General features: G+C 46.8%; 1 protein-coding gene across 3 annotated transcripts in view; it reads right to left on the bottom strand.

Moving 5' to 3' along the window:
- FANK1 (fibronectin type III and ankyrin repeat domains 1) overlaps positions 1 to 20,683 on the bottom strand; it is a 101,710-nt gene that overhangs the window by 9,449 nt on the left and 71,578 nt on the right. For all 3 annotated transcript variants that reach the window (XM_082721247.1, XM_082721249.1, XM_082721248.1), the window contains 4 exons: positions 9,379 to 9,503; positions 2,644 to 2,725; positions 1,541 to 1,615; positions 661 to 726 (listed from right to left, as the gene is read on the bottom strand). In XM_082721247.1, coding sequence (XP_082577373.1) covers positions 661 to 726; positions 1,541 to 1,615; positions 2,644 to 2,725; positions 9,379 to 9,503 — 348 coding nt within the window. The remainder of the gene's footprint in view (positions 1 to 660; positions 727 to 1,540; positions 1,616 to 2,643; positions 2,726 to 9,378; positions 9,504 to 20,683) is intronic.

Raw genomic sequence — 20,683 nt, 5'->3', positions numbered from 1 at the left:
TCCTAAATTTCCAAAAGATTTTCTCTATAGCCATGGCCATGTATTATTTCTAAATTGATTTTTTTCCTTAGATTTATAAGGAATTGGTCCATTTTATTGTATAGGGTGTTTTACTAGAATACTGATCATTTTTAAGTCTTTGTAGAGCATTCTTTAATCTGTCTGAATAGAGTTTCCAAGTATCGTGCTCTTTCTGTCACTTTCTCCCGTGTGGCGCTCCACGCCTCCACCGCGGGAAGTTCTTGGGCTGTAGCTTTCATCATGACTGCTTTGTGCTTCTTTGGAACCCCTAAGAGGCTTAGTTAAGAGAGTAAGGCAAAGTGTAAGGAGATCCCTGGGGGGGGCCCCAAGTGTCGCAGGCACAGCCAAATGCCCAGCACAGCCCTGGCAATGGTTACCATCATGGCTACTGGTCACTGAGCACTAAGCGTGTGCCAGGCACTGAGTGAGGGCAGGTGGGTATAGCCCACTTCATGCCGGCGCGTGAAGGAATACGAGAACGAATGAATAAGCCAGGCTTTGTTCATCGACCTCTTCCCTTTGGGATACAGCCCTGTCAAAAGAAGCTGCTGCAAATATTTGGGTTAAATCAAAAACCGTCTGGGCACAAACCTGGTAACTGAAGTAGGGGGACATTTTGGGGCATATCCCACCACCCACCTGTCCTTGCCACTTCCGTTCTTCAGATTCACATCTGTGCCATTAGAAACCAGGATTTTCACAAGCCTGCAGGAGACAAATCGGAAGGTCACTGGAGATGCAGCTTTGATGGATAGGAACCCACGGTAATGTGGGAACACACACAGTGCTACATTTCAGACACATCTCCACACTTCCTTTCTACCTTCAGAGGCCGGCTGGCTTCAAAGGACATTATTAAACCAGAAAACTATCACTTCAACACCAAAAAAAAGAAAGGGGGGGGGCTTCTTCCTCACATGAATTATTCATTGAAAACAAATTATACCACATGAAACACATTGTATTGTCAAGCTAATTTGCTGTCACTTTAATGGCCATTTTAAATAGATTTTCAAATGGCAGCATTTAATAAAATATAGGTCTTTTTTTCCAAAATGGCACTTTAGTAGTTAAATATAAATATGGTTGTAAAATAAGCCACTATTTCTCTGTGTGGCATAGAGATGATAGAGTGTATCGGGGAAAATTCTCTTAGCAACCTCTCGGGGAAGTTTGTTTTCCAGAATTAATATCCTTCCCTCTTTCTTTTTTTAAAGACACTCTTATTCCAATAATCAGTTTTCCTGGGACATGTAAAATATATTGTAAAATAGAATTTAGTGGCTACCTCTCTTCCTCACCATAGGATTCTACACATTTACATTCTCTCCTGTGCGGTGTAGAACTTCGGGCTGCAAACAGCCGAGTTTGGGGGCAGCCCGCACATGGTAGAGTTTTGGAAAGCAAGATTAAGGGGAGTCCTGCCCACACCTTTTTCCCTCCCATCCATGTTCTGACCAGAGCCTTTGGGAGAAGGGAAAGGTTCAGGCACTCAGAGATACGAGAGGAGGAAGCCTACCTGGTGTAACCTTTCTGGGCAGCAACCATCAGAGCAGTAAAGCCAAACTTATTGGGAACATCAACCTTAACATTTCTTGGGGAAAAAACACAAAGAAAAGAGATTAAGATGCTCCACATGGCTCTCCGCAGTCACAGCGGAGGTCTCTTGCAGGACACAGGTGACTAAAACGATTTATTCTCCCTGAAAATTCCGATTTCTTCTGGGCCATTAAGTTTCTGTTGTCTTAAACCACCCTTGCCTAAATATTTCTCAAGGATTCGAATTCACAGAAAGGGAAATTGCTCTAGTTTCTCTTAAAACCAGCTCTTCGTTCAACTCAAAACCAGCATGTGAGCAGTGGAAACACTGGGACGAGCACCACCACCTTCCAGAACAGAGGGGCGCCGGCAATCCCACACTCCGCTCCACCAAGAGTCTGGGCTGGGGAGGCCTGCATTTCTCCCTGGAGGCCCCTGGAGGAACAAAGCAGAGCTCTTCAATACCAGCTCAGAAGCCTTGTTTTTTTGTGGGGTCCTTCTCTCCCCCAAGCTAAGGGCCCTGTTTGCAAAATGACTGGTCTTCTAAGGTTCTCAAAACTTTTCTGATTCAAAAAGAATCTGCGTAACATTGTTCATCTTTCATTACACGAGGGCCTCAAACATCCCATGGCAGCAAATGTGTTTGCTACTTTTCTTCTAGTGTTTTACCGACTTTTTGAATCAGAAACAGCAGATTTAATTATTCCTTAGGTAGATGTGGACACTTAGGGGTGAAATTTGCCTAACTGCTATGGCATATAAGCAAGAGTCAGGAATTATTTCTGGAGTGCTCGCTTCGGCAGCACATACACTAAAAATGGGAATTATTTCTGGGAAGAAAAGAGGATACCCAGACTTCTCATTTTCATTTTCAATTTCCATTAGATATTTACAAAACCTAGCATTTCCATGGGGCTCAGAGGCCATCTTTATTGACTCTGCTGAACTCCCTACCAGTCACCGGAGATCTATTTTGGAGCAATTTCAAAGGCATGGAAAATGGAGGGGAAATAAAGTTAAGTGCAATTCTATGTACTTGCTGGGCATTAAAAATTGTTTAATTTTAAGGCAGAGTTCTCTCACCCTCCTTGAAGTATTCGAACCAGCAAATCTTCATCATTCACATTGACTGCTCGGTGAAAGTGTTCACTACTTATGGGTTCTCCTGAAGAAAGATGGAAAACAGTCGCCAAAGTCGAGTGAGAGAATATTCATTCCGGATATGCGCCTCCCGCGGCCTTGAGTGGGTGTGCACGGTCCCCTCCAAGAAGGCACTTGGCTATTCCGAGAAGTGTGGCTTACATTTCCTATTCCACTTCTTTTACTGAGAAAGGCCATGTTTCCATATATTAAGAACATTCAGATTGTCCTAAGGACTTGGGACATTCTCAAGTTATAAAAGCACTGCTTTCTGCGTGGTATTTTGATAGGTGAAAATAATCCTTCCAGATTTCCTAAGACTTACTAAATGTCTCTTACAAGCAAGGAAAAGCCCATGATCGTCGCAACATGCTGGTTTGGTTTGCCAAAGGACTCTAAACTACTTGAACAAACGACAAAAATAAATTGCTGTAACATTTGACATCCAAAATTTCAGTGCTTCCCAGGAATATAACATTCACGTTGGCCTGGTCTCCCCAGAGCTGCTGGGGGGCCGGGGCGCAGAAGGGGCTCGTTCACAGAGGGGGAGCACCGTGAGAAAGCGCGATGATGGGGGAGAGCCTGCCAGGCAGAGGAGCCAGGAGGGAAGGCTGCAAGCGACTCCAGGAACAAGGGGAAGTGGGGCAGAAGGGAGGGCGTCCCGTTGCGTGGGGGGAACGTTAGGTCCTCGAGGAAGACAGAGCGCAGAAAGGTGCAGTGTGTGACAATAAATGGCCAAGTGAGAGAAGCCCGTCTTCCAGGGCTTGCTTCACCCTCTGTGCGTCTCTCATTGCTTGAATGGTTTGGCGTAAATGGAACACACGCGAAGCACTTAGCAGAGCACCTGGCATGTCCTGAATATCCAACACGCATCCGCTGTGGAGGCCGTGGGAAGGGCAGTGGCCACTGTCCTTGTCCCCACCGTTGTCACGCCCATCACACCTGAGCCGACCTCGCTGACCCGGATGGGTCCTGAGTCTATAACCCCCAGTTCCAGGCAGCCCCAAGGTCTCTTCCATTCACTCAAACATTTATTACGTCACTCGCATGCCCAGTCTTGACCCTGAGGGTCCCAGAGGGAACAAGACCAGTGTGTTCCTCTCCTTTGCCATTTACACAGTAGCACCAGCTTCGAACCTGTCATCATCTGAAACCCTGAAAGAAAACACCCATCTCCTACCTGTCCTCCCACATTTGCCCCGAGACTGATTCCTGGGGCTCACCCACCCCTTCATCACCCTCCACCAGGCTGGCCTCCAGAGATCCCCCGGCTGGCCCCACCAGGTGGGGAGAAAGTTCCCTCTTCCTGCCCCTGCAGTAGAAAAACTCTCTGGGATGAGCCCATGGAGCTCACTGGAACTGGGGACTGTAAACTCAGTACCCATCCCGGTCAGCGAATTCCGCTAGGGAGAGCTCCTGGGCCCCGGAGCCCCTGTTCTACTCGTTTCCTTGGAAGATTTTAACGGGGCACATTATGAATTGGGAAGCCAGGGCGGATGGGGCAGAAGAGTATATCGATCACTAGCAGAATGACCTCTAGCTGACACCCTTGTTCTTCTGGTAAAAAAATAAAATAAAATAAAATAAAGCCAAGTGAAAACGGTTTTTGAAATCCCAACTTTGTCTGCTAGTGCTTGCCAATCTCCTGACCATTTTTCAGCCGCGCTGTACCTCCTCCTCATCTTTCCACACATAGTTTTAGACCAAACGCTTTGAGGAAAAGTATCACGATAAACCGTCCAAGGGCAAGGCCCCCCTCTGTCCCTGGCCTTCCAAGGAAGATCGCGCCTAGCTTGGTGGTTCCCCTGGGGGGCTACAGAAGGGAACCCCCACCCCAACACCACCACCACCAAGAGGACATTTGGTAAAACCTGGAGATATTTTTGGTTGTCGCACCTTAAGGGTTGGTGCTCCTGGCGTCTAGTGGGTAGAGGCGTGGGATACTGATGATCTCACCTGCACACAGTGAGAATTATGCAGCCCCCAAACATCAGCGCACCAAGGCTGAGGAGCCCCGGGCTAGATAGTAAGGACTGAAAATGATCTGTTGGGTGACGCATCCCTGCTTTAGTGGACAAACTGAACCCATGGAAAGTTTCCCCTCCTTTCCCTTCCTGGGAAGGACGGGAGAGTAGCATGGGGGTGGTACATACCCCTGCCAGCTCCCTCTTGTGATTCACAAACTTCAACTGCCACCAAAAATACAAAAACAACTAATTTGCATAGAATCATCTAGAAGAACATAGGAAGCTTGTCCTATTTCTACTAAATTTTAAAATAGGACATCCTAACTCGAAACTTATTCATTAAGCTCTATCTAGGACTCTACACAATCCTTTTTTTTTTTTTTTTTTTTTTTTTAAATTCTTCTTCAGACCACAGAAGAGAGCCAGGAAGGCAGAGTGGCTGTCTGAGACCAAGCAGGTAGGTGTGGGCAACGTCAGAGCTCACGAGGCCTTCGCTCGGCCACCCGCCCACCAACTCATCATGTGCTTCCAACCTTATGAAACTCTGAAAATAGGCAGACTTCGTCAATAAAAAACATGCTCCCCCGGAACAAACTGGTAAATGAGAGGGTATGCCAAAGCCTAAAAAGTTTCAGAAAAGCATGAATTTAAGATTCTAAACAAAGTTCTAAAAGCAGGTGCAGGATCGCCACGTGTTTCTGCTCTGACCCACCTCCAGTCCACGACCTCGGTCTTACCGGGCCCGTCCAGCTCTCGGCTGGGGGGAGGCAGGGGGGGGGGGCACTTCCTGGTCCCTCCTACCCAGGAGCCCCTGCAGCATGCAAATATTAGAAAATCAAAGAAGTTCGTTTCGTGCTTAGAGGCGTGAGGACGGTGCGCAGCAAAGACCAGGGTATTTTGATGGTAGGACACCACTGAAATGAATGTAGTGCCCTATGTCAGCTTCTGCAATAGGTGATCAGAGCCCTCATACCTTACTTAGAACAAAAGGACCCCTCACAGAGGGGAAGGAGCACAGCCCTATGGCTAACCATTCCTTGTTTGTGGAGTTTCCGCACAAGGAAGCGACACTTCTCGTTCGGGGCATAGATGCTCTTTGTCAGCACTGACTCATTAACCCCGCTCACACCACTGCCGGGAAGGCAAAGAGTCCTGAAGATGAGCAGCGGACCAGACGCGGATCAACCCGGGCTTGCAAAAGTCTCCGTTTATATGAATCGGAGGAGGAATAAGTGAAGGGGTCCTGCTGGCAGAACAGAGCGGAGCAGTTCTTTCTCCCACTACAGGCAAGAGTCACAAAGAGAGGAAATCCCAGGGGGAGCCAAATGTTCCACTCCTGCTACCCCTGAATCCCCAAAGACATGGTGGGCCTGGCCCAAGTACAACCGAATACAGAGAAGGCAGGCTGTGCCTCTGGGGGTTTGTTTGGCGGATGTTAATGCTGAATCAATGCCGCCCACGGGGACGACGTCTGCAAGTGCTCCCCACCCCCGCCCTCCTGTCCTAGCGCAGCACTGGATGGAACTTATCAGGCAGGGCCAGGAGAGGGGACACCGAGGAGGAGGGAAAGCCATCGCCCTGTTCTGTAAGAGGGTCATTTAGTGGCAGATGTGCCCACAGAGATTCCAATATGGCAGTAACACCTTTCTGGGCAGAATTCGGGTCTCTGTTAGAAGCAGTGGGTAAATGATGAGCTCATTGGAGGAGAGATTTGCCAATTAACAAGCAGCAGCTGCTTTTCTCTTTTTAAGGGCCCAACTGATTAAAATTGCATGCCTCATTTAAGCAAGAGTCTTGTGTACTTTACCTGGAATTAAAAAAATTAAAAAAAAAGCTAAGCATCCTTTATTCAAACAAAGTGCATGCTTTCGGGATTCATTAAAAACACTTTCAAACTGAATGCAAGTGATCAACCCACAGAAGCAATTTTTACTTGTTTTGGAAAATATGCACATTTTTAATTCTTTGTTTAGCATGATCTACCTCCTTAAGGGAGTCTGCTTTGGGTATTATAAATAGAATAATAGTGTCAGGGAGCAGCAGCTAGCAGGAAGAGGGTCCAGGACCACTGCCACCCGGGAGAGCCCCCCCAAGTCTGAGAGCCCTGCCCACTGCAGCCCAGCGCTGTGACCAGACCACGAAAGGAGCAGGAAGCCCGGTATGCAGATTAACACCAGGAACCATGTCTCCATCACACCCTGGTCCTTGCAGGAGGTCTGGTCTAGTGACCCACAGAAGCCACGGGCTGCAGGGACAAATGCTCTGGATCCTAGACCACCTCGCTGTAGCTGCCTCTGGGAAGCCAGCTCCGCAGGAAGCCAGCACCGTCCTGGCCAGCTGATGGAAACCTACAATGGTGTCTGCCTTCCCGAAGAGCTCTGAATGGTAGGCGAGCACCACATCAGCTCCGGCCGGAGGGTCCTGCAGCCCCTGCCCTGGCGTGGATGTGGCAGGAGCAAAGATGCCAGAGGCGAGCAGAGGCTCACCATGGCCGCCTCTGCATCCTGTTTGCCTCCCCCATGCAGGTCAAGGGGATGCTCCCCAGCCCGTAGGACACACGTGCATCTCCCCAGACAGGAGTGCAAGCTGAGAAGATCAGTGTTTCCCTCTTCGTCCTAATTCTGCCTCTGGACCTTTCCATTCCCCATCCGTCCACCCATGCACTGTGATCTTCTACGCCAGACATGACTGACCCACCACGTCCTCCACTTTGGAAGCACACAAGTCGGTGGGAGACAAAGAAGCTGAAAGATACATAAAATAAGATGGGCTGGGTGCTATCAGAGGGGGTGAGACCCAGCCGGGTACTGGCGGAGGCACAAGGGACCACCCCCAAGCAGAGCTCTGCCTGGACAGTGGCAGGCAGAGGAGTTGAAGGGGCACCGGGAAGAGGGGGCTCCGAGGTGGGAGCTCCAGAGAAATGGGGCAAAGGCAGAGGAGTGCAGGAGGGGCCTGTGGCTCGCTGGGGCCGGCGGGACAGGGGGGAGCACCGTGGCCCAGCGTCCCCTAGAGAGTCTATTCAAACACTGGGTTCCCCTTTGCCGACTCTTCTCCTGCCCCTGTTCCTCCTGTCTCCGTGCCCACCCTCAACACAGAGGAGACCAACTCACACTCAAACGCTCTGCCTTTTCCCCCTAAAAGCTCCAGAGCGCCTGGTCTCCCAGAGGAAGGAAATGCTTTCACCGCCACCACAGGAAGGACAAGCCTTCTTGCCTGACTCACGTCACTGTAACTGACCGTTCCACTCGGAAAGTCTCCTCTGAAATTATGCGTCTTTGCAGCGAGCGGAGCACCTTGGGACAGGGACACCGCTCCCAGCTGTCACTGAATTCTCAGTTTGCCAAATGAAGACCCAACTCCCCAGTGCCCTGTCTGCAAACTAAGAGATGACAGGCTAACTCGAAACCTTAATCATCTTTAATCCACATAAAAATCCAAATGAGAAAAACCTTGAGAGGCTCTTAACGCTAAGAAACAAACCGAGGGCTGCTGGAGGGCAGGGGGAGCAGGGATGGGGCAACCGGGCGACGGGCATCAAGGAGGCGCGTAAGGTGATGGGCACTGGGTGTTCCACGCACCTGATCAATTATGGAACGTGACATCTGAAACCAATGATGTACTGTGAGTTGGATAATTGAAGTTAAATAAGAAAAAAAACCTCTCCAAATAAATGCATAAAGGACACAATTGAAAGCCACAGAAGGAAAAGTGTATGTTTTATTCATGTATGTGTATGTGTGTGTCACACCCGCCCATGCCAGACGCAATAGAGACTAAAACTTTAAAATGACTTTTACTCACAGGAGGAAGACTTCATTGTGCAACTGAGAAAAGACGTTTGTGCTCTCAGCAAGCAGGCCACAAAGAGCGTTTCTGACCATTTTAATCTTTACCACATTCTAGACACACACACATCTTTAAAACACCAAAATACCAATCACAGAAAATATCTGCACCCTCAGGTGGGACTGGGAGAAGGACACGCAAGGTCAGAGGCAGCGTGGCCAGCCCTTTGCTGTGTGTGTGTGTGTGTGTGTGTGTGTGTGTGTTGTGTGTGTGTGTGTGTGTGTGTTGGCTGGTGTTCATTCTTCCTCACTCACAGCCCCCACTGGAATCCGATTCATGTGTCAAGACAGAAAACTGAGGTGGTTCAAAAGGGAAAAATGCCTTCTAGGCCTTGTCACCCGAGGCACAGCCAGACAGGCAGACTGTTCCTCAGCCCACACCCCCGGCCCGCTTCCTAGGAAAGGCGACTCTACCTTTTGTACTTTTAGTCCTGAATGTGCCCTCCCAGGGCGGGGCCGGCCCCAGCACCGCGCTCCCCCTCTGTTAAAGCACAGACTTCCCTCCCGCTGCGGCCTAGACGAGCCAGTAAACAGCTGCAGCACAGTCTCTAAAACTGGAGGCATTTCAGGGCACCTGAGTGGCTCGCTCCATGAAGTGCCTGCCTTCAGCTCAGGTCATGCTCTCAGAGTCCTGGGTTCGAGCCCCACGTCAGGCTCTGGGCTCAGCAGGGAGGCGGCTTCTCCCTCTCCTGCGTGCTCACGACTGCTCTCTCTCTCTCTCTCAAATAAATAAATAAAATTTTCTTTTTAATGGAAGGGTTTCTGCTTCCAGAAAGGCTCAGCAAAAGGCAGGGTACTTGTACCTCCATAGGGCTCACTGTCTTCATTGATCTCTGGATAAAGGAGTGTGGTGTTTGTATACTCACTGGTTGTAGATACGGAGACCACTGGGCTGTACTCATATTCTCCAGAGGGACTGGTGACCTTCAGTCGGAATTTGTACAGTGTTCGTGGTTCCAGACCTTCCACAACATGCTTTGTTGCGTATCCCCTAGAAGGGAGGAGACACGCAGGATCAGGACACTCGGTGATCAAATCCGCACGCTCTGAAAGTCGCTAAGAGCCGGAGGAAGCAATGTGGGAATGCTGCCCATCTCCTGTATGACCCCACCTCAGCGGCTGTCAGTCCACCACCCTTGGTAGAGGGTGCCCTGAGTGCGAAGGACAAGTCACACATCCAGCCTTTCCCACCATGCCCCAGTTGCAGAGTTATGAGAAAACACAGGATTTTTTTTTTTTTTTTTTTTTTTTTTGCTTTAAGCACAACTACTAAGTTTGGGGATGGTTTGTTATGCAGCAAGAGATAACAGATACGAACTGATACATCACATCATCCACAAACAAGAAACCAGCACAAAGACAGTGAAGAAATGATACCAGTGGCATTAAGAAAAACATCTAAGTTAAGAAACCAAGAAAACAGACGGTTAAAAGTCAATATATAGGGCAGAGTCAAGATGGCGGAGAAGTAGCAGGCTGAGACTACTTCAGCTAGCCGGAGATCAGCTAGATAGCTTATCTAAAGATTGCAAACACCTAAAAATCCATCGGCAGATCGAAGAGAAGAAGAACAGCAATTCTGGAAACAGAAAAACAACCACTTTCTGAAAGGTAGGACCGGCGGAGAAGTGAATCCAAAGCGACGGGAAGATAGACCCCGGGGGGAGGGGCCGGCTCCCGGCCAGTGGCAGAGCAACCGCGCACAAAATCAGGACTTTTAAAAGTCTGTTCCGCTGAGGGACATCACTCCAGAGGCTAAACTGGGGCGAAGCCCACGCGGGGTCAGCATGGCCTCAGGTCCCGCAGGGTCACAGAAGGATCGGGGGTGTCTGAGTGTCGCAGAGCTTGCGGGTACTGGAACGGGAAAGCCGGCTACAGAGACAGAGCCGACAGTGAGCTCACAGCTCGGGGTGACCTTGAACCGGTCGCAGGCTCGGTGAGCTCAGAGCGCGGCCCGAGGTCAGGCAGACGGGAGTGACTGGGCGCTGTTCTCTGAGGGCACACTGAGGAGTGGGGCCCTGGGCTCTCCGCTCCTCCGGCCGGAGACCAGGAGGCCGCCATTTGTATTCCCGCCCTCCGGAACTCTACGGAAAGCGCTCAGGGAACAAAAGCTCCTGAAAGCAAACCGGAGCGGATTACTCACCCCGGCCCCAGGTAAGGGCGGTGCAATTCCGCCTGGGGCAAAGACACTTGAGAATCACTACAACAGGCCCCTCCCCCAGAAGATCAACAAGAAATCCAGCTGAGACCAAGATCACCTACCAAGGAGTGCGATTTCAATACCAAGGAGAGCAGCAGAATTCCAGAGGAGGAGAAAGCAAAGCACGGAACTCATGCCTTTCTCCCTGTGATTTTTTTTAGTCTTGCAGTTAATTTGATTTTTTTCTTTTTCATTTTTTGTTTTTTTGTTTTTTTTCTCGCCTTCTGGTAAATTTTTTTTTAACTTTTACCTTTTTCTTTTTTAACATTTTTTAACTAGTTTATCCAATATATATATATTTTCTTTTTTATATTTTTCTTATTTGTTTTCTTTTTTTAAATTCTTTTTTTTTCTTTTTTTTTCTTTCTTCCTTTTTGAACCTCTTTTTATCCCCTTTCTACCCCCTCACGATTTGGGATCTCTTCTAATTTGGTTAAAGCATATTTTCCTGGGGTTGTTGCCACCCTTTTAGTATTTTACTTGCTCCTTCATATACTCTTATCTGGACAAAATGACAAGATGGAAAAATTCAACACAAAAAAAAGAACAAGAGGCAGTACCGAAGGCTAGGGACCTAATCAATACAGACATTGGTAATATGTCAGATCTAGAGTTCAGAATGACAATTCTCAAGGTTCTAGCCAGGATCGAAAAAGGCATGGAAGATATTAGAGAAACCCTCTCGAGAGATATAAAAGCCCTTTCTGGAGAAATAAAAGAACTAAAATCTAACCAAATTGAAATCAAAAAAGCTATTAATGAGGTGCAATAAAAAATGGAGGCCCTTACTGCTAGGATAAATGAGGCAGAAGAAAAAATTAGTGATATAGAAGACCAAATGACAGAGAATAAAAAGGCTGAGCAAAAGAGGGACAAACAGCTACTGGACCACGAGGGGAAAATTCGAGAGATAAGTGACACCATAAGAAGAAACAACATTAGAATAATTGGGATTCCAGAAGAAGAAGAAAGAGAGAGGGGAGCAGAAGGTATACTGGAGAGAATTATTGGGGAGAATTTCCCCAATATGGCAAAGGGAACGAGCATCAAAATTCAGGAGGTTAATAGAACACCCCTCAAAATCAATAAGAATAGGCCCACACCCCGTCACCTAATAGTAAAATTTACAAGTCTCAGTGACAAAGAGAAAATCCTGAAAGCAGCCCAGGAAAAGAAGTCTGTAACATACAATGGTAAAAATATTAGATTGGCAGCTGACTTATCCACGGAGACCTGGCAAGCCAGAAAGAGCTGGCATGATATTTTCAGAGCACTAAACAAGAAAAACATGCAGCCAAGAATACTATATCCAGCTAGGCTATCATTGAAAATAGAAGGAGAGATTAAAAGCTTCCAGGACAAACAAACACTGAAAGAATTTGCAAACACCAAACCAACACTACAGGAAATATTGAAAGGGGTCCTCTAAGCAAAGAGAGAGCCTACAAGTGGTAGATCAGAAAGAAACAGAGACCATATACAGTAACAGCCACCTTACAGGCAATACAATGGCACTAAATTCATATCTCTCAATAGTTACCCTGAATGTTAATGGACTAAACGCCCCTGTCAAAAGACACAGGGTATCAGAATGGATACAAAAACAAAACCCATCTATATGTTGCTTCCAAGAAACTCATTTTAAGCCCAAAGACACCTCCAGATTTAAAGTGAGGGGATGGAAAAGAATTTACCATGCTAATGGTCATCAGAAGAAAGCAGGAGTGGCAATTCTTATATCAGATCAATTAGATTTTAAGCCAAAGACTATAATAAGAGATGAGGAAGGACACTATATCATACTCAAAGGGTCTGTCCAACAAGAAGATTTAGCAATTTTAAATATCTATGCCCCCAACATGGGAGCAGCCAACTATATAAACCAATTAATAACAAAATCAAAGAAATACATCAACAATAATACAATAATAGTAGGGGACTTTAACACTCCCCTCACTGAAATGGACAGATCATCCAAGCAAAAGATCAACAAGGAAATAAAGGCCTTAAACAACACACTGGACCAGATGGACATCACAGATATATGCAGAACATTTCATCCCAAAGCAACAGAATACACATTCTTCTCTAGTGCACATGGAACATTCTCCAGAATAGATCACATCCTCGGTCCTAAATCAGGACTCAATCAGTATCAAAAGATTGGGATCATTCCCTGCATATTTTCAGACCACAATGCTCTAAAGCTAGAACTCAACCACAAAAGGAAGTTTGAAAAGTACCCAAATACATGGAGACTAAACAGCATCCTTCTAAAGAATGAATGGGTCAACCGGGAAATTAAAGAAGAATTGAAAAAAATCATGGAAACAAATGATAATGAAAATACAACGGTTCAAAATCTGTGGGACACACAAAGGCAGTCCTGAGAGGAAAATATATAGCGGTACAAGCCTTTCTCAAGAAACAAGAAAGGTCTCAGGTACACAACCTAACCCTACACCTAAAGGAGCTGGAGAAAGAACAAGAAAGAAACCCTAAGCCAAGCAGGAGAAGAGAAATCATAAAGATCAGAGCAGAAATCAATGAAATAGAAACCAAAAAAACAATAGAGCAAATCAACAAAACTAGGAGCTAGTTCTTTGAAAGAATTAATAAAATTGATAAACCCCTGGCCAGACTTATCAAAAAGAAAAGAGAAAGGACCCAAATAAGTAAAATCATGAATGAAAGAGGAGAGATCACAACTAACACCAAAGAAATACAAACTATTATAAGAACATACTATGAGCAACTCTACGCCAACAAATTTGACAATCTGGAAGAAATGGATGCATTCCTAGAAACATATAAACTACCACAACTGAACTAGGAAGAAGTAGAAAGCCTGAACAGACCCATAACCAGTAAGGAGATTGAAACAGTCATTAAAAATCTCCAAACAAACAAAAGCCCAGGGCCAGACGGCTTCCCGGGGGAATTCTACCAAACATTTAAAGAAGAACTAATTCCTATTCTCCTGAAACTGTTCCAAAAAATAGAAATGGAAGGAAAACTTCCAAACTCATTTTATGAGGCCAGCATCACCTTGATCCCAAAACCAGGCAAGGATCCCACCAAAAAAGAGAGCTATAGACCGATATCCTTGATGAACACAGATGCGAAAATACTCAACAAAATACTAGCCAATAGGATTCAACAGTACATTAAAAAGATTATTCACCACGACCAAGTGGGATTTATTCCAGGGCTGCAAGGTTGGTTCAACATCCGCAAATCAGTCAATGTGATACAACACATCAATAAAAGTAAGAACAAGAACCATATGATACTCTCAATAGATGCTGAAAAAGCATTTGACAAAGTACAGCATCCCTTCCTGATCAAAACTCTTCAAAGTGTAGGGATAGAGGGCACATACCTCAATATCATCAAAGCCATCTATGAAAAACCCACCGCAAATATCATTCTCAATGGAGAAAAACTGAAAGCTTTTCCGCTAAGGTCAGGAACACGGCAGGGATGTCCATTATCACCACTGCTATTCAACATAGTACTAGAGGTCCTAGCCTCAGCAATCAGACAACAAAAGGAAATTAAAGGCATCCAAATCGGCAAAGAAGAAGTCAAATTATCACTCTTCGCAGATGATATGATACTATATGTGGAAAACCCAAAAGACTCCACTCCAAAACTGCTAGAGCTTATATAGGAATTCAGTAAAGTGTCAGGATATAAAATCAATGCACAGAAATCAGTTGCATTTCTCTACACCAACAGCAATACAGAAGAAAGAGAAATTAAGGAGTCAATCCCATTTACAATTGCACCCAAAACCATAAGATACCTAGGAATAAACCTAACCAAAGAGGTACAGAATCTATACTCAGAAAACTATAAAGTACTCATGAAAGAAATTGAGGAAGACACAAAGAAATGGAAAAATGTTCCATGCTCCTGGATTGGAAGAATAAATATTGTGAAAATGTCTATGCTACCTAAAGCAATCTACACATTTAATGCAATTCCTATCAAAGTACCATCCATCTTTTTCAAAGAAATGGAACAAATAATTCGAAAATTTATATGGAACCAGAAAAGACCTCGAATAGCCAAAGGATATTGAAAAAGAAAGCCAAAGATGGTGGCATCACAATTCCGGACTTCAAGCTCTATTACAAAGCTGTCATCATCAAGAAAGAATGGTACTGGCACAAAAACAGACACATAGATCAATGGAACAGAATAGAGAGCCCAGAAATAGACCCTCAACTCTATGGTCAACTAATCTTCGACAAAGCAGGAAAGAATGTCCAATGGAAAAAAGACAGCCTCTTCAATAAATGGTGCTGGGAAAATTGGACAGCCACATGCAGAAAAATGAAATTGGACCATTTCCTTACACCACACACAAAAATAGACTCAAAATGGGTGAAGGACCTCAATGTGAGAAAGGAATCCATCAAAATCCTTGAGGAGAACACAGGCAGCAACCTCTTCGACCTCAGCCACAGCAACATCTTCCTAGGAACAACGCTAAAGGCAAGGGAAGCAAGGGCAAAAATGAACTATTGGGATTTCATCAAGATCAAAAGCTTTTGCACAGCAAAGGAAACAGTTAACAAAATCAAAAGACAACTGACAGAATGGGAGAAGATATTTGCAAACGACATATCAGATAAAGGACTAGTGTCCAGAATCTATAAAGAACTTAGCAAACTCAACACCCAAAGAACAAATAATCCAATCAAGAAATGGGCAGAGGACATGAACAGACATTTCTGCAAAGAAGACATCCAGATGGCCAACAGACACATGAAAAAGTGCTCCATATCACTCGGCATCAGGAAAATACAAATCAAAACCACAATGAGATATCACCTCACACCAGTTAGAATGGCTAAAATAAACAAGTCAGGAAATGACAGATGCTGGCGAGGATGCAGAGAAAGGGGAACCCTCCTACACTGTTGGTGGGAATGCAAGCTGGTGCAGCCACTCTGGAAAACAGCATGGAGGGTCCTCAAAATGTTGAAAATAGAACTGCCCTATGACCCAGCAATTGCACTATGGGGTATTTACGCTAAAGATATAAACATAGTGATCCAAAGGGGTACATGCACCCGAATGTTTATAGCAGCAATGTCCACAATAGCCAAACTACGGAAAGAACCTAGATGTCTATCAACAGATGAATGGATCAAGAAGATGTGGTATATATACACAATGGAATACTATGCAGCCATCAAAAGAAATGAAATCTTGCCATTTGCGACAACATGGATGGAACTAGAGCGTATCATGCTTAGCGAAATAAGTCAAGCAGAGAAAGACAACTATCATATGATCTCCCTGATATGAGGAAGTGGTGATGCAACATGGGGGCTTAAGTGGGTAGGAGAAGAATAAATGAAACAAGATGGGATTGGGAGGGAGACAAACCATAAGTGACTCTTAATCTCACAAAACAAACTGAGGGTTGCTGGAGGGAGGGGGTTTGGGAGAAGGGGGTGGGATTATGGACATTGGGGAGGGTATGTGCTTTGGTGAGTGCTGTGAAGTGTGTAAACCTGGTGATTCACAGACCTGTACCCCTGGGGATAAAAATATATGTTTATAAAAAATAAAAAATTTAAAAAAAAAGTCAATATATATATTTACCCCAAAAGCAAAGCTCTAAAACCAAAATAAGTATTCAGTAAAACTATATGGTTTTAAAAATCATTATCACCACCAGCGAAAACAGAGCTACCTAGCCCAAAGTGAGTTCAAGAGTAGGTAGATTTTCTTGTTATGTGAGTGCGCGTCCGTATCTATTGTTACGGGACTCGTAGAGACCGAGCCCTGGATTTGTGGCTTCTGAAAAGATTTTGAGGAGCAAAAATTGAGTATCATATCCAAGCTTCAATGGAATTCAGTGTCAGGTGTCAAAGACCTAGCATCCTTTCAGACCACCATGAAACCAGAGTGCGCCAGTAAAGTCCAGCGTTGCTAAGTATCCTCCGGTCTTGCTGAAGCAAGCAGCACCCTCGGCCCTGGGAAAGAGGAATCACACGACTGTTCAGAAGACAGAAGTCACTGGCACAACTAGGGAAGGCTGGAGGCTCTCCCTTGAATCAAGGGGACCCAGAAGAGTACCAGACCCACACAGGGGCCCTGGTACTCTGCAGCGATCGCCACGCAGCCATGGGGGGCAAACGGAAGCCATTCAGCAAACTCGTGGAGAAAGTGCCAGTTCTGGGGTGCCTGGGTGGCTCAGTGGGTTGAAGCCTCTGCCTTTGGCTCAGGTCATAATCCCAGGGTCCTGGGATTGAGCCCCACATTGGGCTCTCTGCTCAGCGGGGAGCCTGCTTCCCCCTCTCTCTCTGCCTGCCTCTCTGCCTGGTTGTCATCTCTGTCAAATAAATAAAATAAAATAAAATAAAATAAAATAAAATAAAATAAAATAAAGAAAAAAGAAAGAAAGAAAAGAAAGTGCAAGTTCCCATGGCCTGGGCATGGTACCTAAATGAATGAGACAATCTTGGGACTTTCCACAGTAGATCAGAGCCTATGAAAGTCTAACACGCTCCTGTATTTTTGTTTTTAGTCCCTAAGCAAATATTTGATGTGGCAGCTGAACAAACATGGAACCTAAGAAACCCAATGCTGGAACGCCTAAAGACCCAGTTGCCAGACTTGCCCTCTCTCTCTAGGCTCCCTCCGCCCCCGGTTCCAATCCAGCCTCCTGCTGGGGACGGTCCCCTAGGCCAGTCTTGCCCAGCTGCTGCTCCCTGACTTCTCTCCTTGGCCACCACCTGATGCCCCCGCGGAGTCTCCCCTCCTCTCTTCACCCCCCATCTTCCCGTCGTTGTAACTAGAAATGCTCAGGCCCAGTCCCCTCACACCACCTGTGGAAGATGAGATTATTGTTCCCAAATATTTAGGGACAGAACAAGGGTCTCATTCCCCCTGCCCTGTCAAACTCAGACATGACCGTAGGACTTGCTTTGAACAAGGAAGCAGAAGCAGGAATGAAATGTATCATTCTGGGCGGAAGCTTCTAGAAACAGTGTGGCCTGCCCTCTGCCCCCAGCCACAGTGACTGGCGACCTACAGGCAGAGGCTGTTCCCTCAGCCCGGGCGGACATGGAAGACAGACACCGTGGAATGGAGCCACGGCCGACACACCGGGAGTGTCGTGTGGGAAACTGTCGTCCTAAAGCACAGAGATTCTGAAGCTGAGGTTGAATGCAGCCTGACTCGCTGTCCGGAAGGGGTGGGTCTGGATCAAACCCTCGATGCTCCTCTTTCTCTCCCATCTCGTATCGGAGCCACCAGCAAAGTCTTCAAGTCTGTCTTTCAAACCATCCTAAACTCAGCTACGGCTCGCCCTGTTCCATCCTCTCCACCTCACTCACTGTAAAAGCAACGGCTGCCTTGTGCCTCCCTGGGCCTGTTCTCACCTCAGCAGCTAGAATGATCGTCAGAGAGCAAGAGCGTCAACCAGGCCCTGCCGCTCCACAGCTTAGCAGTCGCCCCTGGCTTTCCTGCCACGGCTCTGTCCCAGCCACGGACCCCAGTGACAGCCTCACTGACCTCATCCCCTGCTGCTCTTCTCCTCACCCACTCGACTCCCCTGGGTTCCTGGAACATACCTGGTCCAGTCCCATCTCAAAGGGGCTTCACTTGCTATTTCTTCTACCTGGAATGTTCTTCTTTCAGATACTCTCCAGACTCCAGATCGGCCTCAGCTTCTTCTTTAGCCAGATGCGACCTTCTAGGGAAACCTTTATCTCTGTTCCAAACCCTCAACTTTTCCTATGTTTTCTCCTTGGTCTTCTCACCATTTGTATTTACCTACTCTGCATTTTCACTTATATCTCTTATTTGTTTTTCTCATCATGAGGGAGGAATTTTTGTCGGTTTGTTCAGTGCACAACCCCTGCATCCAGCAGTGTCTGCAACATAGCAGTTACCCATTAATACATGCAGACCGAATGAATGAAATACAGGATAATCGTGAGTGAATGAATGAAATGCACAGTTGTCATAGGAATTTAGAGGGGCAGACAACAGGTTAGTAACAAGTTTCTCTGGTCGAGGTAGAATCCGACCCTGTGGAAGAAAGTATGGGATGAGGGGACACTGTTCTGACAGGGAAAACAGCTGAACATACACACAGGAAAAATCAGGGCCTGTTCAAAGGACAGGAAACAGATCTCGGTGGAGGATTCATGCTCAGAAATGAGAGAGACAACAAGGCCGGCAGGTTGTATGTAGCCTGTGAAGGGCATCATGGATGGAGTCTGACCTTCATGCTTCAGAAATGGAGACTCCCTGAAGAGAACTTGACAAAAGGATGATTAGCAAGACAGAACGGACGGCTGGAAGGCAAGAGAAGACGGAGGAGGCCCATTCGTTCAGCAAACGCGCCCCTGGAGCTCATCAGGGAAGGAGTCCGAAGATGGAGTCTGCATCCTCGAGGGGCATAAATGCCACGACCCCGGGAGGGAGCAGACCAGGCGTTTGCAAAGGGAGAACTCACAAAACCAGGGAAGGGTCTGTGAGGACATCCCTGATTCAGGATCGGCCGGCGGTGAACAGGGACAGAAACAGACAAGTAAAAGGAAGTTCTTAAATCCTGATTCCAAGGTCAGATGTTCTAAACCACTTTTTCAAAGGAAGGCGTTGCTGGTCTGGAGGCAACCTGGAGAGAGCAGGGGAAGGAGCGGCGGCGTCGAGATTAACACAGTCTCATCCTGCCACCTAGTGGCGGGCCTCGGCAGCCTCTTCTCGGAGGGTGGCGGTTGGCAGGGCTTGCTACCAGCTCCGTGAAGCCAGACCCTCCTCCCGGCTGACCCCGGAGCAGGGCAGCACCCATGCCTCTGCAGAACGTGCAACACCCCCGACAGACGCCCCAGGCCGGAGGCCAGTGCATGGCTGCTCTCCAGTTGGGGGGGTGGGGGGTGCGGGGAGGTGGTCCCCAACCCCCCTCCTCCGGGGACTGCAGGCGGAGAAGCGAAGAGGAAGGAGCCTAGAGCGCGGCCCCACCTGCAGCCCAAGAGCAGGGTGGGCGCCAGGGGACCAGGGAAAGAGACGATGTTTCTTCCCTTCCGCATACTCCTACTTCCAATACCGTAACTCATGCTTTCAGACTTCAGATGGAAATTACCTAAATGGAGAACACCATGGCATGACCTCATTAAAACACCATTTTCGAGTCATGGGGCCAGAATTATTTGCAGATGGTAACTACATTTCAGATAAATGTATTTGGTTTTATTGTTGTTTGGGGGGGGGTGGTTATGTGTTGTTGTTTATATCTTAAAAAAAAAAAAAAAAAAAAACCACAACCAACCAAACGTTCATTAAATCCCCAGGATATTATCATTCAGGGAAGAGTGAAATCCTCCGTTAATACCCTCAAGATCATCACGATGCCACCGTGAGAAAAGACTGGCAAAATGCCGGAGATGCCCTGGGCCTTGATGGCATCAGCCCCAGTCCGTGAGGCCACCCTACAGCGTCCGGTGATGTTAGTCCCCAGGGGACGTGGGCAAAACATACACCAGATCTCTGTCATTTCTTACAACCTGAAATGATTCTACAGTTATCTCAAGACTAATTAGAGTTCACACAGCCGTATTTGTATTGCGTTTTTGGTATCCCTAAGATAGTCGTTTCACACGTGGTAAAGCAGTCCAAAGGAAGAAAGGAGTTGGAAAAAAAAATGACTTCTTCATTACCCCAGTTACATTTATTTATTAATCCGTGGGACAAGTACTCAGATGGCCTGCGACGTGCCAGCACGGCCTAGGGGCAGGGGCATCAGGTGTTATGCAAACAGGAATCTTTCCTGCCTCTCTCTGAGTTTAAACACTAGTGGGAAGACAAAACAAACACGCCAACAAGACAGATAATTCCAGCAGAGCTGAAGGTTAGGAGCTCATGAGACAAAGTCAGGACAGAGGAGATGCCGGGTGGGAGCGTGGCCATTTCCGAAGGCCTTTCGCGGAAGGAATGTTCCA

This window comes from Mustela nivalis, assembly GCF_964662115.1.
Source record: "Mustela nivalis genome assembly, chromosome: 2".
NCBI lineage: Eukaryota > Metazoa > Chordata > Mammalia > Carnivora > Mustelidae > Mustela > Mustela nivalis.
The sequence above is the reverse complement of the archived record's forward strand: the minus strand, read 5'-3'. Positions and strand labels throughout refer to the sequence as shown.